General features: G+C 36.0%; 2 protein-coding genes across 2 annotated transcripts; both read left to right on the forward strand.

The window, feature by feature from the left end:
• The first annotated feature begins 766 nt into the window (after positions 1-766).
• LOC112512434 (uncharacterized protein At5g03900, chloroplastic) lies at positions 767-10,692 on the forward strand. The gene is made up of 13 exons (XM_025118392.1): positions 767-1,354; positions 2,820-2,927; positions 3,032-3,132; positions 3,234-3,317; positions 4,820-4,892; positions 4,984-5,049; positions 5,973-6,059; positions 6,889-6,957; positions 7,149-7,291; positions 7,371-7,457; positions 7,548-7,611; positions 8,392-8,535; positions 10,271-10,692. The coding sequence occupies exons 1-13, from the start codon at positions 926-928 to the stop codon at positions 10,412-10,414; spliced, it is 1,599 nt and encodes a 532-aa protein (XP_024974160.1). The 5' UTR covers positions 767-925; the 3' UTR covers positions 10,415-10,692.
• A 1,557-nt stretch (positions 10,693-12,249) lies between these two features.
• Positions 12,250-19,045, forward strand: LOC112513278 (iron-sulfur assembly protein IscA-like 2, mitochondrial). Its single transcript, XM_025119497.1, has 4 exons — positions 12,250-12,624; positions 14,162-14,286; positions 14,372-14,480; positions 18,734-19,045. Exons 1-4 carry the CDS (start codon positions 12,448-12,450, stop codon positions 18,794-18,796), a joined length of 474 nt encoding a protein of 157 aa, XP_024975265.1. The 5' UTR covers positions 12,250-12,447; the 3' UTR covers positions 18,797-19,045.
• The last annotated feature ends 436 nt before the right edge of the window (positions 19,046-19,481 follow it).

A 19,481-nucleotide genomic window follows, 5' to 3' on the forward strand; every position in this document is an offset into this window, starting at 1 on the left:
AAGTGGAGAAAACCAGATCAAAAACACATATAAAAAGTAGAAGTAGAATGAGATCACCAGATCGGGAAGTGAAATTGCTGGGTCAAGTAATTTTGTTTTTAACACTAATAAAATCATATGACTTTTATTAAGCAAACAAAAAAGCACAATGCTCGTCGTTATCTATATCTATATTATATTATAAAGTATTTGACAAAAACTTTTAAAAACCATTATTTATGCATAAAGTACTGTTTATTAATGTATATTACTTAAAGTTTAAGATTACAAGTAAATTGTGCGTAAGTACGACTTATTAAAGCTCTATTTTAAATCCGTATAACTAACTGCAGATAAACATAATCAAATATAGGATAAACATCTCATTTAAATATAAAAAATCTAAAATATAATTAGGATAATAATTGAGTTTTAACAGAATCATTATCCTTATAAAAATTATATTGTTAAGTCAAAAATAAATTACTTCACTATTAGATATAATTAAATTATAATAAAAATTTGAATTAAACACAAAAAAGAGTTTTTAAATAGTTAATATGACATCAAGATCGATGTATTTTTTGATTATTTTCTAATATAAAGTATCGATCATAATAAATGAATTCTATAGATATCCAGATCATTATAAATGAACCTCGTCTTCTTATAAATATCTCAATAAATTGATTTATATAATTTATTAAATTTGTAAATAAAACCATCTGTAAATAAATATGTATAAAAAATGGGAACATCACGAACACAAGGCCTCGGCTGCTTTCTGGTCGTCACCAACAATCCTATCCGCAAACTCGTTGAACCTTCAACCCTCTTCGTCCAACCAAAACCTTGTAAACAGACGAATAACAAAGATTCAAACCCCCAAAATTCTCACCCATTTTCCATGGCAAAAACCTGATAACCTTGCTATCATCATCGAATTATGGCCTCCATATCCACCTGCTTCACCATAACACCTAAATCTCATCCAAACCCCTCATCAATCTTTTCCCTTAAACCCTCCTCCCAATTTCACTACTCTCTTAGGGCGCATAATGATGTTTTCCATAGGGAACTATTGAGATTTGAGAGACACCATAGTGGTAGTAATAGTAATAGTAGAAGCTTTGTATCTGAAATAAGGGCTGGTTTCAATGTTCCGTCGGTGGAAGCGACCGCGAGGATTAGGCCAGGGAAGGTAATTGAGAGCGATAAATTGTCGGCGGATGTGAGGAAGCGGACGATGGACGCTGTGGATAAGTGTGGAAAGAGGGTGACAGTTGGTGATGTGGCAAGTAAGGCTGGGATTAAGTTGACTGAAGCTCAAAAGGCTTTACAGGCCCTTGCGGCTGATACTAATGGCTTCTTGGAGGTATAACTACTGTGCGTCTTTCTTTTTTTTATGGGTGAATACGTTAATTATGTATTGAGACCTGAATCCTCTGATTTGGGTTCAGTACCACTCGACCAAAAGGAGGATCGGTAACTGTACTAGCTGCTGTATGCGATCATTGCTTGAAGATTTTAAATTAAGTTTATAATTGTTGATGTTCACCAATTAAATCGCCAAAGGTGGTTAGTAGTTACTTAAAGAAGAACAGAAGATGGAAAGGGGTATTGTAAAATGTCCTCATGGAGGTAAAACTGTTTTGTTTTTGCTATGGGTATGTTAACAAATTTACATATGGGTAGTTCCTGTGTTTCTAAAGTAGTTCATACAGCTCAATTATAAAAAGCTTCATCCAGTAAAACATACACACACAAATTTGAAGAAGTTAAAAGTGACTTATCCCTCTCTATGGGTTTACCCAATAAATATGAATTCCATTATTCAAGTTGAACCAGGTATATGTTGGGCAGAAATCCAGAATTGTATTTGACTCCAAAGTGCCATAAACTTCTTAGTAATAGTTCAAGCTTCTAAACTTTTAGTAAGACATTCAGTTTGTCTTTACAAGTCCTGATAATGTTCATTGAATAAGCTTTTCTGTACTGAACTTCATTTTGCCGCAGTGTGGTCAAGATTCTTCCTCTCTCAACCTTGAATCAAGTTAATTAGACAAACATTAAGCAGTCATAGAGTATATCAGCTTCAACGACTAGGCCCTCAACTATTAAGCGTATTATTGATTTATGGAAAGAAGCAGGTTAGGAAATCATCCTTCATCAGTTAGAATATTAAACTTAGAAGCCTTAGATCGGCAAGCATTGACATATGGGAATGTCTTGAAAGCACTACCTATATGTTTAGGTAGTCGTTTATGATCCCACATCTCCAATGAAAGAGGATATTGGGTATTTATAGTGAGTAACCCTCCCAACTATTATAACACATTTTAAAACTGCGAGCCCAGGTTACGACTTGCGGGCAAAGCAAACAAAATCGCTAAGTTGGTTGGGGTACCGTTAATATTAAATAAGGGGAAACGTATAGTTTTAAATTTAAGTACATCTTGTGGAACAAAATCAGTATGATAAATACTTCTCCAACAATTGCCTTGTGAGCTAATAGACAGTGTTAGCATAGGTGTTGCAATTATCATGGAACATCCAAAAAATGAACATTGTTTCAACTTTCATGGGATGAAGGGAATTCTTTAATGTATGAAAAGGGTGGTCATCTTCATGATCATCATCACTTTTGGGTTTCCATTGAGCACATGCTTTGTTCTTGCTAGTGGAATAATGTCTATAAATCATTCTTCTTAACATTCTAGGCGTTTTATTTATTTATTTGAGTTTGTTACTGGAATGGACATACATGAATCTATCATCTAGAATGGTCATTAGAGTTTTTGATGTGGTGAGTGCAATCATTTTGAAGATGATTTCAACAGGTTTCGGACGAAGGTGATGTTCTCTATGTGTTTCCAAAAGATTATCGTACAAACCTTGCAGCCAAGTCGCTTAGGATAAAATTGGAACCTCTGTTTGAGAAGGCAAAGGTATGTAATCGCAATTCCTAAGTAGTTCTTCTTATATGCGCTGTAGTTGAGGGATCAATATGATGCCCAAAACTTACAATTTCATTCCAAATGTGATTTTACAGTCTGGTGCTGAATACTTGATCAGGGTTACTTTTGGAACAGCATTAATTGCTTCCATTGTTATTGTTTATACAACAATCATTGCTATTATTTCGAGTAGTAGGTAATTGGTTCTGTCTATTTCTGTTATCTTAATGATCATGCTCTTACCTTTATCATTGATGTTTTTCATTAAGACGGTTCATATAATATTGATAATCACAGTGAAGAAGATAATCGAGGAAGACGCAGAGGAAGATCTTTTGATTCGGGATTCTCTTTCTATCTTAGTCCAGCAGATTTGTTTTGGTAAGGTTTCATTCACAATTCTTGTGATTTCTATTCGTGCAGTAGTACAGGACGATTATAAATTGTCAACAAGTTTGTTCTGGTTAGGGATTGTAATTTGTTGCAAATATTAGACTTCCCAGATTGTCATTCTCTTTTCCCTGATTGTCTTTGCACCCACTAAATATTGGGGCATATCCGAGCTGAATTTGGTGCAAATAAAGGTGTATCCTCTAAAAGGCAGATGTCAATTATAATTATAACACATAAATAAATGCATCCAGATCATAATAATATATCATAAAATTTATATTTATGGAGAAGGTAACGTGGGATGTTGCTATATCAGATAGCAGGGGAGTTTTGTGTCCAGGAGCCAGATATCCTTTTTTCTAAAATTTAAATTGATATAAAATATGTAGTTTTTTCATTTTTGTATATATACAACTATACAAGTACCTGGACGTTGTTCATATTCACGAAAACAACCACTCTACCCTGTGGGGTGGAGGAGATGTCTGTGTATATCCCACCCTAGACCCTACTTTCGAGTGGGATGTATGGGGGGTTCGTTTGGTCTACCTTGTCGTTGTCCGTATTTATGTAATTGACAGATAAGATACGAAGTTATATTATATCTAGTCAGCTTCCACCCTTATGTTGGGTAGGGATGACTTGATATGTAGGATTGTAGGAATAAATACAATCACTATAAAGTTTATCATCTTTTGTCATTGCAAAGATTGTACATCTCATTTAAATGTGTAGGATTGAATTGATATAGCAAATGTGAATCCTATATGAGGAACTACTGCCAGAAGCTATGATCTTAAAGGTTGGCTGATTGATTAGTTTGTCAACTAACAAGAAATTTACCATTTTTCATCCTTTAGGGCTCGTTATTTACATGTTGGTTGACTTTTCATTTATTTAGTGTTTGTTGCCACCAATTCACCATGCCAGCTTCAAGTACCTGCATGCTCAATGCAAAAGATCCTTCGCCTTTATTATAAAAAGGGTTCACTGAATCCTATACTTTTATTGTGGTGTAAGATGTATCATTGGCTTGCTCACACAATGGTAAATGTTATGGCATTGCATGATCTTAATGCTGCTTGATCTTCGAAATTTATTTACAGTCAAGTTAACTAGCTTGTGGCAATTTGTATTAGTAATCTTCTTATATATAAACGTGACAGAAATTTATAATATGAGTCGTCTCGGACCTTATGATTGCCGTTTATCCTCCAAAATTTTGGAGACCGTCTATAAACACACACAACGAATTTAGTTGTTAAAAAAGAATGTGGGTGGCTAGTTCGTGGAACAATAAGAAAGGAAGTTCCATGGTCAAGGTTCTATTCGTGACCGGCACTGCTTGTTGCAGTAGAAGCACCTTCAAAATACATTTCGTTCTCTGCAACATAGATTCCTGGCCACATGACAGTCTTTCAGTTTAATAGAAATGTGGTATGACAACTCTGTGGACATGCTTTCTCTTTACTTATGAACTTCTCGTTTAGGTATTGGGATCCATATTACTATAGGAGGCGGCGAGTTCGAAAAGAAGATAATGGAATGAATTTCATTGAATCTGTAAGCCGAATAGTAATTTTGCATTTCATATATGCTAATTGTTTATTGGCGTGGACAATGAACTAGTACACTTTTTCTCGATCTTTTGTAGGTATTTTCGTTTGTGTTTGGTGATGGTGATCCAAATGAAGGTATTGAAGAAGAGAGGTGGAAGTTGGTAATAATTGAGCATTAGTTCAGTGGTCCGTTACTTTCAATGTTTTGTCTTGCTATATGTGTATATCCTGGTCGTGTTTTGCTTCTTCCTATATTGATATTGTCTTTTATGAAAAATCATCCTTCCTTCTTGCTGCTCACCCTCGGGCCTAATAGATAGCTTATTAGGAGAATGCAATAGAAATACTCAAAATATTATAATGGAACACAACTTGCAAGCGCCACTAATTATCAATATCTTTTTTCTAGTTGTGCACTTGCAAGTGACGTTAATTTTAAAGGCTTCTATATGATTTTTAATACGTTTAGTTTTTCATTGCTCTCCCTATGGTTAACTAAGGGCCTTCTACCAAATGCTTACCAGCAATAGTCACCACCCTCATTTTCCTCGTCGTAACATTCTTTTTTTTGGAAGGGTGTCCCAGGCTATACCTTGACTAATCGCAACATTTGTGACTGCAAGAAATCAACCCTGATGAATTCAGTGGCCACAATTGTTGTGTACGCCTGGAATCGAACCTTGGGCAGATGAGATATTTCACCACATCTCTCAGGACCTCAACGGCTCAACCACTACGCCACAACCCTTGTGGTTCAGTTAACATTGTTGGCCATCAAAATTGATTGTTTATAAGCGTCTCTTACTCAGTAAGTGCTTACTGGGTTAGAGTTTTCTCCCTCACTTACCGGGTAAGAACCTCGGTTCTTGCCACACCTCTTACCAGGTAAGATTCTTGGTCCTGGCCATGCTCACCGGTAAGCATTTGGTAAACGACCCTAAGCCACATTTATATTCAGATGGCTAAGCATTTTATATGCACTATAAGCTTCATCTTTCTCTTCTTTCACGTGCTTCTGTATATTAAGTTCCTTTTTTTGTTCTTTTTGCCGGGCATCTTATAATATTTTATCCCACTATTGCAGATTGGTCAGTACATTGCATCGAATGGTGGTGTTGTTACAGCAGAGGAACTTGCTCCATATCTTGACGTACAAAATGCTGAGAAGACGGTATGACCTTGCTTAGGACATATGAATGATATTAAGCAGCAAAATCATAATGCGGGAGAGACTTATCTCCAGAAAAAAGAAAACATTTAGTTCTGATGAAGGAATCAATAATTATGATTTTACAACTTATCTTCAGGGAAAAAACATTTATTTCTGAAGAAAGAACTAATAATTATGAGTTACTACGACCGCCTCAGTGGAACTTAATATTTTCTCTCGAGGAACTCTTTTAAATTGCAATATGTAGCGTCAACATTCTTTTTGAGGAGCTGTCTTTAATCAGTGATCAATTGCATATAGAAGGCTACAACCCAATTGTGTGTGTGATGAAAGAAAAGATAAAGTCCATATTTGATACATAAATTCGAGTCCATATGCATTTCATGAGGATTATTAAGTTTGTCATCATGTCATGTAATCAAATGAAATTACAATTTGGATCTTTGCACTCTTGACTTCATTTGTCATCCCTTTTGACTTGCGTGAAATATTTGAGAGTAATGCAGTCTTTTAGACAGTTTCTGTTTACTTCAAAGAATTTATGTCATTTTCAATCATGCTTTATTAATTTTTATCAAGTAATTTGAGACGTATTCCGGTTGGTTAGATGTGAAGTTTGCAGGCTTTTGCCATTGTAATTAAATTTGTTATTTTCTTATATGCAAAGTTAACCAAGGTTCTTACTATGTTGTGACAAAATTTATGTCATCTTTGTGGAACTACTTTTCTTTATCGCATTGCACTTTTGAGTAACCGAGCTAGATATAAAGATCGAAGTTCTTCATCCTTAATACCGTATATAAACCACCCCAGTTGTCTTTTGCTACAGGATGATGATGACTCATACATATTACCTGTTCTTCTGCGTTTTGATGGTCAACCAGAAGTGGATGAAGAGGTACGTTACTTGATAGGATGATCATCTAACAATGTGCGTATGAGGACGTTGACCAATAAAACAGAATTTCACGTAGAATTGTTAGATAAATGCAGTATCTTCGTCTCTTCATTGTCGTTTCCCGTCGGTAGTCTGTATGTTTTCTTTTTCCGTCGACTAGTGGTTTATGGCAGCATGTTTTCTCGTTCCAGGGGAACATTCTGTATCGGTTTCCATCACTTCAACGTACAGCTACTTCACAAAGAAGTGGTAGGAAGGAATACGTGGGTAGAAAATGGACTGAATGGGTGGGAGGCGTTGATAAGTTCTTCAAGGAGAAAAAATGGGATTTCAGGTCTCTATCGCTTTCTTAATTTCTTCAATATTTTTGTTTGCATCTAGTTTTTTGACACGTATCAGTGCTCACCATACAGTAAAATTAGCAACACAGAGAGGGCAATGGTTGCTGGTTTGGGCGCACTTAATCTCTTTGGGGTGATTGTTCTTGGGACCATGTTGAAGTATGTTCATAATAGATCTATTTTCTAGATCCATAATTCTTCTTCTTCACTTTGCTTCTCCTTACTTCTTTCCTGCGACTGTATTTGAAGGAATCTGACAGTCACACCAAGCGGCTTCATTTCATTTGTATCTGAAATATTTCCTGTTCTCCAGGTATGTCCTATATTATCTCGGCATTAATGTTCTGTATGCTCCATGTGTTCCCAGTTTTCTGTTTTCTGTCTACATGCTTAGCAAATATAGCCGCCTTAACCTTGAGGCCAACTCAACGGGCAAATAAAGACCAGGTCTTGAGGCTCCTAACCATAGGTTAGCAGTTCGTGTCTTCTCGGGGCCACTGTGGATTTTCCTGACTGTAATCTGTGGGGCCCCATGGGATTAGTCGAGGTGCTTGCAAGCTGTCATGGACACCCATGGTTACCAAAAAAATAAAATCTAGTCCGCCTTAGTTACAGTTGACCATCATTTTTCTAGCATAAGGTTGTCAAGATTTGTGTATTTTTATATCAGTAAAGCATCATTATCATAAGAAGTAATTGTTTCCTTTTCTAATATTTTCATTTTTGGAACTATGTACTGCCAAAAAATATGTTAGCTTTATAGTTCTTAAGAACTAATGTTAGATTCATTAGCTATTGAACTGATTCTCTAGTATTGAGGAATCAAACCAATTTTCTTACGGTCTTATTTATAAGGAGAAAGTTCATTTAGGAACCATAGATATTGTGAGAACCAAGTATTCAATTATATGAATATTGTTCGTCATGAATGTCATACATTTTCATTTTCATGTTCACCATGGATGTCTATACAATATTCATCATGAATAGAGTTGGTTCTTATGGTTCTCAAAATATTTACTGTTTTCAAATGAACCTGCCCCTATTGTATATTTCTTCAATCACTCTTGCATTAACATTATCAACTTTACAGATCTACGCTGCCTCCTTCTTTGCTATTCCTTTGGTCCGATGGTTCATCACTCAAAAGACAAATGCTGAAATAGACAAAAGGAACCAAGCTAGGGAGCAGCGTGCACGAGCACTTGAATTGCCAGATGTCTCCCTCAGACGAAAGGTATGGGTTATTCAGTATGCTGAATTTCTGTGATTAAAACTCCATGATCAGTTCATTCTTTCGCACATAAATGGTGGTTGTTTTTTTGGATTCTTTGATCAGAGTATTTAGTGATCATCACATGCTAAAAATCGAATGAATCGGGATTTGCGGTTAGACAAGTATATAGCCAGCAAGTAGCATACGTAATCTATATTATTTCCAACCTTGACCGTCAACTCAACGACAAATAAAGGCTAGGCCTTGGGACTTCTACAGTGACTTTTTCCTGGTTGTTATCTCAGGGCCTTATGGGATTAGTCGAGATGGGCACAAGTTGGCCTGGACAAAAAATATCTATATTAAGATAGATGTTAATTAGGGTTGTAGATAAGTCATTGTCGGGTATAATACTCTAGAACAATGGTCGATACTTAGAAGCTTCAGTGTGAAAGGGTAAGGCATAATAGTAACTTGCTTCCTCCATCCCCTATTAAGGGCCATGTCTATACTACCTTATAAACCAGATTTGTCAAAAGTCTTAAAAACAATTTTTAATGCACAAAGTACTATACATCTATGAACAAAGTCTTAAAAACAACTTATAATGGTACTACTACTTTATGTATTCAGTCTCAAAATCTCTTAATCTACAATTAAAATAACATATAGTACAAGTTACCAATGCACTTAATTACCTTTTCTTTTCATGTTCCAAAGATACTTTTGACACCTTTCACTAATGCAGTTCACCCTCTCATACCTCTATGTCTTCTCCCCCTCCTCCAATGTGAGATTCAATCTGATATTCACCATGAGTTATTAAAAGTTCTCACATTCATCTCTCATTCAATTGCTCTAGAACTCTCGGTCTCGCTCTCGATCTTTTGATTCTTTGCTCTTAGTGTAAATCGAACACATTTGTGGAGTCGTTTAAATATGTTGGATTTTAAACTGTCATACAATTTTTTTCACCGATAGACTGTAATTGGAACCATAACTCTTATTTATTCAAATTGTATTAATATGTAAAGATCAAGTGTAACTTATATCATCGTTAAATTTTCTCTAATAAAACCAGTGAAACTTCAAAATCGTTAAAATTCATGGCTCCCGCCGCATTGCGCGGGTACACAACTAGTAAACCAAAAAGACCAAACCAGATGAACTCAGTATAACCCAGTTGACTGTGTGTGTGGTGGGGGGGATGTATGCAAACGTTTTCTCTAGCTCAAAAGGTACAGTGGCTATTCCCGTGAAAAGACCCCGAGATCGTCTTGGACTAAAAACATTCAAGAATACATCATCCTGGACCAATATTGTAAGATCCGACATTAGTTGGGGAGAGGAATAAAGGTTGCTTATAAGGGACTTGATACCTCCTCTATCAGATGCGTTTTAAAACCGTGAGTTCAAGTTTGTGTACAAAGCAGACAATATCTAATACGGTTGGCCTATGATGTTAAAGATGTATTCTTGAATGTTTTTTGGGATGGATTTTTTGTCCCAGCTTTCTGAATTTGGTTTCCGCCTATTTTGGTGGCGTCTTGTCATGTCCTGGTAAAAATGTCCCATCAAATGTGGATAAGTTTTTTGTTTTGTTTTGTCATGTGTACCAAATGCGTCCTAAGGAACACACTTGCTAGAGTAGTTGGTTGTTACTCACCAATCGTATTTCATATTGAAGTATTCCGATTCCCATTTTTGTGGATGCTTTCTTTGGGTTATTAACTTGACTCGTGTATAATCTACACAGATTCTGAGTGCTCGGGACATGTCTCAGAGGACTGTAATCGGGGAGGATCGGATTGTGTACACCACGGAAAAAGACATATTCGAGCAAGAGTATGACACAAAGGAGTGGGATCGGAGATTTAAAGAGATCGAGAAATCTGATTAATATTTATACATACGGTTACCCTGATGAAAAGGGAAATCAATGGGTATGGGGTAGCCTTCGCTTCAAGTTCATTGTTTCGGTGTCGATTTGAAGCTATAAACGGAAATCTGGGCTCCCATTGTTGACGATATAAATTCCATGTGATTTTAGTCTCCTTTTTTACCATGTTCGCTTACATTCTTTAGTATTCGACATTTTCTGGTCGGTTAAACGTCATAATTATTGTATTTTTTAGGACATCGATTGCAAATCTCATACATTTGTAAGGTTCAAATCAACAAGCAAGAGGATATTTTGGGTAAATTTTTAATTCAAAACCTTCTCAAAAATGGAAAAATTATAAGAGAAAATGAAATTCTCCAAATATGATGTTATATATCTAGGAGAGAGAAAAATATATATTTTGTTACTTATATAATATGTTACATTTATCAAATATTTTAATATATCAATGTTGTAATATGCAAATGGATAGTTGAAGTTGAATGTGATTTTCCTTTTGAAGATTTTGAGTTTCGATTCTCCATTTTGAAGGAATCTGTTGAAGATGCTTTGACGTGTCAAAGTCTGCAATTTCACCTATAAAAGTTCACAGTTTTTAATCGTTGTATTTGAGCAGGTGATCGTGTTGTAGTTTTTTTGGATTGATTAAAAACTTCTATCATTGGATCTTTCTGATAGAAGGTTGGCTCCCTTCTTCTCTAGTTGGTTAAAGAGGAATGCTAAAACGAATTATGATTGATAGTAGTATTATTTAAGTTTTGATCGTATCTGAACCTGACCCAAACCAGTCATAAGACTGGTCTTGAACCAGGACTTTTAAAACCGGTCATTAGTCAAAAGAATTTATTTCTTCAAGACCAAAAATTAACTTTTTTTTATTAACCTGGATATCCAACCCGCTATGCGAGCCGACTAATCCGATGGTGACCATCTGTTTTGCAGATAGCCCGAAATCATCACATTTGACCCTGAAATCTTCTAGTACTTTTAATCTTAAATCTTTAACTTTAAAGTTATTGTCGTTGATGTGATATTATTTATTGCCATTAATGTGATAGTTCCTATATCATTTTCTAGATTAAATTGAACCAATTTATTTACTAAAACTACTTTAGTGAACCAAATTAAGAAAATTAATTATTTTATTCAGTTCAAGTTCACGATTTAGAATATTACTGGTAGCCCAATATCAGTAGGAAGGATATCTATTGGCTAAATATTTATATTTCTTTCGTTTGGTCAAAACAGATTATTATAAAATATTTTGATCTTCAGTTTGTAATTTTCACCCAATCGTTCTCATTTTATTTTCATGATAATTAATTAAAAAACAATCGAAGTGATAACAAAACCAAAAAACTAATAGCATTTTCGACAACTTCTCTATAAAAAGAAAAAAAATAAAGATTTTGCATAATTTTTGATGAAATTTGAATTTTTGTTTGAAAGTTTGTCCCGAGTATTATTTAAGTGTTTGGGATTACTTATTTGAAACAACTTATATTTTTTTATAAAAACATTTATCAACTTATTATAAGTCAGAAGAATTTAACTTCTTCAAAAACTTCTTATTATTGGTTTGACACCGGTATAAGTTGTTTATCCAAACAGTCATAAATGCTTATTACCGGTGTCACATAAGAATAAGTCAATAAGTTATTTTTATAAGTAATCCCAAACACCCCCTATATATATTTAACTCTATAATGGATGTTAAAATTTTACTGTAAGGACTTAATATGTAATACAATGTAAAGTAAAGGGACCAAAAAGATAATTCTCACTATAATTTATTCTTTTTGATGGCTGACCACGCAAGGGTATCGGAGTGAGCGCGTGGCCTAAACAAGCACGCAGCCTTTGAATTCTGGAACGAGAGTCATTTATTCGAACACCTTCGAGGCACCAAACGACGTGCACCAAAACCAACCATTTCCATCAATCCAGTTTCATCTTCTTGATCCTTTTGGATCATTACGCTTCAATGATTCTTTGCAGACGGTGAAGAGGGTAATAACAATAATCTAGTTATGGCGTTATCGAGGTCGTTCATACAGCGTGTGTCTCCATTTTTCGCAGCTCGAATTCGTCACAACTCCAGCCTACTTAGTTCTGCATCATCCTCTGCCCTTGCTAAAGAGCCTCAATCTTCTTCCGTGTCTCCGCCGGAAGGAGATACCGTTCGTTTGTCTGATAATTGCATCCGGGTACTTATTTTATCTTCTGTACATGCGTGTCTGTTGATAATACGTTCTTTTGAAGCATGGCGATGAATTTTAGAAGGTTTTGAAGAGATTATCTTAGCAAGCTGCAATAGGATTGGAAAACTGTATATTTATCGCTTGAGGGGAGAAAAACATAGATTAAATGATTTGGGGATTGGTTTGTTTGGACTAAATCGTCCTATTATCTGCCTGCATATGGCAATCCCTTAGAATCCCATTTCCAAAATTATATTCAACTTTGAGTTTGACGGGAATTAGCACGATTTCGCTTTGAAGATGGAAACCTAATATCGAGTTTTCACCTATTAACGACCTAATTCTGGGGTATTCTAGATCTCTGGAGGGCTGATATCTGAAAGCATACAATTCCAAGTTTTATTGGGTGCTCTGGGATTATTTGTGTTCAACTCTCTAGATCGAACTTTGAAGTACCCCATTGTTTGTCTTGCTTCCAAATGAATTTACTTTGTGGTTGGCCTTTTTCAGTTTGTGGGTCGTGTCCGTCTTGCACCAAGGGCGACAACAACTTCTCCTTCCTCCAATACATTTTAAAAGTGGCTTGTAGAATCCTGTTTCTGCTCATTGAAGTACGCAACCAATACTGGTTTAGGAGTTTGGCATCATGCATCAATCGAGTCCCAAGAAGTTGTATTGAAAAGCTTGCATTGGGATTCATTTTCATGTCTAAACTGTCAAGGAAGGGGATAGACTCAAAAACTTGCTCATCTCCTTTCCCATGGTAGTTGGTACACACCCAGTTTTGGCATTATAGGGACCCAAGGGAGCTCCTTCGTTGAAGTCTTCTTGTTGTAGGGTGTGTTCCCAAGTAGCCTTCCACACTGGAGGTGAGACAGATTAGGGCTCATATTCCCTATGCCTATTGGTATCGTATTTCACATTCTTGTAATCTTGTGAGGAAACTCGTTCATTGAGGATGGACTACTTCATTTGGTGTATCCTTAAAATAGTAGGAAAAACCATCTTCAACAATGGCTCCTCTTTTTTGTGGTTGAAACAAGGTTGTGTGTGTGTTTTTAGAAATAGGAATATAGATTTTCATGTCTACCAAAGTACTATTACAGAAAACTGGGCTATATTCAGAGACCCACTCGTAATCAAATAAAAGATGACAGTTAGACTTCTCTTGGATGTTGTGTGTACCTTTATGTCTTGTTGTTTGGTAGCTAGCCTCATTTTCATGTTTTCTGTCTCTATCCAAATTGTTTTTAACTTTCTATTATTGGTCATAGACTCGTAGTATGTAAAAGGGGTAGAAAGGGCATAGAATAAAAGAAGTCATGCTACTAAGCAAAAAACTTTGCATTGTATTGTCTCGCTGCCGCTTTCCAGTAATCACTTTCAGAAATGATGAATCGTTATGTTATGCAGAAGATTTTTAGGTCTCAATATCCCGCAAACTAGTGATATAGAATTTTCCATAATGTTCTGAAACTCTGTCTGAAGGTTCATGATTTTAAAAACATATTGGTTCCTGACGTTCGTTCATGATGTCATACAGAGAATGAAAGAATTACAAGATGATGAAACTAAGGAAAAGATGCTTCGATTGAGTATAGAGGCTGGTGGATGCTCTGGATTCCAATACAACTTCGAACTTGAAGAGAAACCTAAAGATGATGACAGGTTTGCTTTTGTGATGTTTGTGAAGATACTAGAAGTTCAATACATGGAATTGCAGTCTTATAACTATGTGTTTCAACATCAACAGAGTTTTTGAGAGAGATGGCGTTAAGTTAGTGGTTGACACAATATCATTAGGTTTTGTAAAAGGTGCAACCGTTGACTATGTTGAAGAGCTAATCCGTTCTGGATTTCAGGTAACTTACTTCCTCATTAAGCATACGATCTAGTTCATTCATTCATTTCATCATCACACATACCTGTTGTTTTCAACTATGTTGATCGTGCTATTACTCGTGTTTTGGGGATTAAACTTACAAAGACATAGCATGTGTACAGATGACAAGGGTCAGTTATCTTTGATGCCTATATGACCTTGGCATATCTGCCCAAGGAGTTGAAAGTAGTATTTTGATCGCCATGATGTTGGCACTATACTTTTTCAAGCATAACATCCTCTCAATTTCTTTAGCAATGGCTGCTCGTTACTTTGCAATTTGCAATTGCATGATGCAAAATATAACCGTTCACTCCATAGTCTATGCTGTTAAAATTGCAACAGCCAAGCATACACAAATTCTCTTTGTAGAAGTTTTTTACCATCAAGGAATTGTCCAAAATACCCTTGTTTTAAAATTATGTTTGATTGATGTGTGCCTCACATCGACAAAGTTTGGGAAAGCGAATAGTTTTAACAAGAATAATCTTTTTATTCCAAACTAGTTGCAGTGTTTAAAAAAGCTCGCCGCAACAGGCGCTGTGGTACGCCGTGGCTTAAGGCTTCTGTCTCACTCCATGTTAAGCCTGTGGCACGCTAATGTGCGGTTTTTGTAACGCAATAGATGATTTTTCTTATTTTTTTAGTGTCTTATTTGTTAGTTTCTAATTTATAACATAATATAAATTATCTAATATCATTGACCCATTGAGTAATTGCAGAAAATGTAAGCTCATAGGTAAATAATTTATATGACGTGGCTCCTAAGGCTTGAGGCTTGACCTCGCCGCCACGCCACGCCTCACACCATTTAGATACTTGACTAGTTGTCTCGGCCCAATCATCAACTTAGCTCCCAATTTGAAGTAAATCTTGTGACTGAAATCTATATTAAAATGCTTACGTAGGAAGCCAAGTAACGGGTTGTACTGGTACATGGTGTGTGGCCATTTCATAGATACGAAAATTCGAGTATCCTTGGTTTTGCATTTAGGTTAAGTGAAAGGGTACTGCAACTCTTCTTGTCCCCATGCAGCTCCATCTAACTGTTGTAATGCATAGAACATAATCATCCAGAAAGTAGAGCTGCCAAGGGCATTTATCTTTATTGAGCTTTCAGCGCCATGCGCATACTGCAACTGGAAGAAAGGTGGAAGTGTGGAACTAAAACATGATAAATGTACTAAGTGGTCCAACGGTGGCATCAGAAACAAGAAACAATGATTCTAATGTTTAATCCTGTCCCATAACATGATCAGGGGTGAGTCTAGGATTTATATCTGTCTCAACTCTTCCCTTGTGCATAATCATGTAACCGGAAATAATTCATTCAAACAAAAAAAGCACAATAGTTCACTACTTCCTATATGTGTGGGTGGTAGTAAAAATAACCCAACGAAGAAAGATTATTGGAAATATGAAATTAATCTCTCAAGAACTTATAGTATGAGTACTAAACAAAAGGAACACTAGGTATAAAAGGACTAGTCATCAAATCCAAAACATAAATGAACTAGAACATAGGTATGAAGTCATCATCAGGATCAAATAAAAATAAGAGTAAATTACATGATTGGTCCCTGTGGTTTACCTAAAGTCACACTGTGCGTCCCTAAATCAAAATAATTATGGAAAACGTCCCTGTGGTTTACATTTTCACGTGTCTTTGGTCCCTTTACCCAAACAGCGTTAAAAACATATGTTAAATGAGTCAACTCTTAAGGGTAGTTTAGTCTTTTTATTGCTTTTAAATTTTCTTTTAGAAACTTATTTTTGGATTTAAAAACCACAGGGACCAAGAATGTAATTTACTTTATCTATTTATGTGAACCTGGAACAGGGATGATGTATACATATAACACACACATATATGATATATATATATATATATATATATATAACACATATATATACACACACAGAGAGATCTGAGAACTCAACCCCTCAAGGAGAAGATCCGACCACCACATGTTTCCACCCACCATGACCCCTTTCTCTCACCCTCCATCACCACTGGCCGCCTCCTAGGGTGAACCCCTTCCCCTCATCCTCCCTCTGCATCGACTATCGGCGAACTCCCACATGATTGTGCATATATATATATATATAACACCTATGTTTATAGTTAGCACACAGATATATACATATGTATACACAATATACACAAAACTTAGTTACCCAGTGGGTATCTTCATAATTTCCGACCACCCCTTTGAGCTCCATATCCGCCACTGTCCCATCTCTGTCTCCATCTTCGAGTTCCGTCTCACCTGTGAATGCTTGGTTCTGTAAACTCCCCACTCCACTCCACCAGTGAATGCTTGGTTTTGTAAACCCCCCATCCTCCACTGACCTAATCTGATAGATTGCTAATCCCCCACCCTACTCAAACCTCTGTGTGTGTGTTCTTTCTTGAACAAGGATTTGAAAACTCGAGTAATTTATAGAAATGAAACAAGACCTAAATGGGAGAACTCAGGGGAATAACAAATTTTATTTTTGGAAAGGTTGGTGGGGGGTAAGTGTGCATTTTTTGGGGCATTACAGAGTTTATTTCTTGAAAGGTAGGTGGGGTAAAAGGTTCACCAGTGGGGGGGATTTATGTTGAAGATGGAAGCGATGATTTAGGATGCTAGAACTGGTTTAGATCTTCATCATGATGGATTGATTTTCCATAAACCAAAACTTCAAAAGGAGAAGATGATTGGTAGGTCGTTGGTGAAGATGATCAATGGGTCATCGGAGTAAATGGTTGAGCTAGAAATGGGTCGTATCAATACAAATGGCAAGATTTAATTGGGTGCTAAATATATATTTTTATATCAAAAAAATGAGGATAAAAAGTAAAATGACTAAAATGACCTAATTAACTTACTTAACAGGTGTTTTTAACGGTGTTAGGGCAAAGGGACCAAAGGCGTGCGAAAATGTAAACCACATGGACATTTTCCACAAGTATTTTTATTTAGGGGGACACAGTGTGATTTTATGTAAACCACAGGGACCGATCATGTAATTTACTCTTAAAATAATTTCATCAAGGGTCATCCTCAGCGGTCAGCAGCACCATCTGTAAAACATACACTTATGATTCTAGTATCAAGTCAAAAGTTTAGAGTAGAACATATGTATCTGGTCATACCCATCTCATGTTGAACACATATATGGCTCTAACTTGTATCTGGTTTCCACGATGCTTCGGTAGATGTTTCTGAGAACAAATGAAAAATAGGAAGAAAAAAAAACTTTGTTCTTTTAGGGGACATCCTAAAATGAAAAATGTTTCAAAATTCACATGCAGGGATTATAAAATTTAATTTGAGCTACTTACCAAATGTCAGTTGTTACCGTAAAAGCGCCTATGGGATCTCAGTTGGAGGACTTGCACTGTGGTTATCACCATCTTGAATCAACTAGAGTGGGATGATGAAACCATTTCGTTGCTCTTTGCCAATATATTAGAATTCCATCAATTTTCTCATTTTTGTACTTCCCTATTAGACACATTACGTCTTCACTTCAGGTCTTCAGCAAAAGATATTGTTCCTTAATGAGCAGAAAACTCTCATTCTTCCATTCTGGGATGTTAGAATTTATAACACAATTTCCAATTGAACCAAGTAAAAAAAGTGTAAAGATTATTGACAAGCCTTGCAGGAGAGCAGGCTGCTTCTCATTCTTTTATGTTGTAAAGATGACCAACGGGCTTTGCAGGAGAGCAGGCTGTTTGAGTTTCATATGTTGTAAGTCTATCGTGGCATGGTGGATAATGAACAAAACTCAAATACCAATGATGTTGGGAGATCGGTGATTTTGGAACTCTACAAATATATGTGTTGTAAGGTCTTTCACACATTAAACACATTTGGTTTTGTAGCCATGGTGCCTCTTTGGTTTGCCACTACTCTTTGAAATAACAGTCAGTTTTGTTTGGTATTGTATATGTTTATACTTCGTTGTTACTTTAAAAGTATGTAATATATTTTTACACAGCAAATACTCACGTACACTTCTCACCTTTCGTTCGAACCCTTGACCTCCCGGGAGACTGGGATCTACCCGTAACCCAGATACCCCTAGGCCAATGACTCTTTGGTTTGTACTACATGGCTCATAGCATCATTCCTTCTTTCCTCTATCCATTTAGTTTAATTTTTTTCTCTTTGTTTACCAATAGGCAATCAGTTCTCCGGTAGCCTAGAGATCTGATAAGGGTTTTGATTTGATGTGCAGGTAGCCGAAAATCCAAGTGCAGTTGGTGGTTGTAGCTGTAAAAGTTCATTCATGGTCAAATAGTTTTCTGGTGTAAGTTCCTTCTGTATGCGTAGATACCACAACATACTTGGCTCATCCTCACTTTTGCAATTGTTGTTCGGATGTGATAGTGAACTAAAAATCCGATGCTATACTGGTTTCTTTTGTTAAAAGGTAGATGGTAGAATTTGGCGTACTTTGGAGCAGGATACCTCTCATTTCTTTGCAATTTCAGATATGAAAATGGTTATAAATACAGAATAAAGAATGATTCTCTATTGGATCAGAGAAGTACGCTTGACGTATTCTATAGCTGCTTGCTGAATTTTGGTTTTCCTTTTTTAGTGTAAAATATGATCACACCATCAAGCTCCATGAATCTGCAATGTGCATGTATGATGGACGAAATAACCAAAAACCAACTTGAACTGGGCCGTTATTACCATTTGGTTTTGGTTGGTCTTTTTGGGTGCATTTGATACGTAGTGCATGATATGATCGGACAAAAACCTGTTCCACGTTTGGTGCGACATTAAGGCTACATTATGTGCAAACAAAATAGCTGGAACAAAAATAAAACAAGACAATGTTGGTAAAGTAGTAAACTGTACATGTAAAATTAAAATCTTTAAATCTTGTATAATCTTTCATCGGTTTACCTCACTTTTGCTTGTTGTGTCTTGTCTAGTTTAAAATGCAACTTCAAGACAAGAAATAGGCAATTGGT

Source organism: Cynara cardunculus (assembly GCF_001531365.2).
Source record: "Cynara cardunculus var. scolymus isolate 2C chromosome LG 5, CcrdV1, whole genome shotgun sequence".
Lineage (NCBI taxonomy): Eukaryota > Viridiplantae > Streptophyta > Magnoliopsida > Asterales > Asteraceae > Cynara > Cynara cardunculus.

Coding starts and splice junctions, on each gene's coding strand:
- LOC112512434 (XM_025118392.1), top strand. CDS start 926: ATGGCCTCCATATCCACCTGCTTCACCATAACACCTAAATCTCATCCA. Junction 3,318..4,819: donor AGTCCAGCAGATTTGTTTTG/GTAAGGTTTCAT, acceptor CTTCTCGTTTAG/GTATTGGGATCCATATTACT. Junction 7,612..8,391: donor AAATATTTCCTGTTCTCCAG/GTATGTCCTATA, acceptor TCAACTTTACAG/ATCTACGCTGCCTCCTTCTT.
- LOC112513278 (XM_025119497.1), top strand. CDS start 12,448: ATGGCGTTATCGAGGTCGTTCATACAGCGTGTGTCTCCATTTTTCGCA. Junction 12,625..14,161: donor TGTCTGATAATTGCATCCGG/GTACTTATTTTA, acceptor GATGTCATACAG/AGAATGAAAGAATTACAAGA. Junction 14,287..14,371: donor AAACCTAAAGATGATGACAG/GTTTGCTTTTGT, acceptor CAACATCAACAG/AGTTTTTGAGAGAGATGGCG.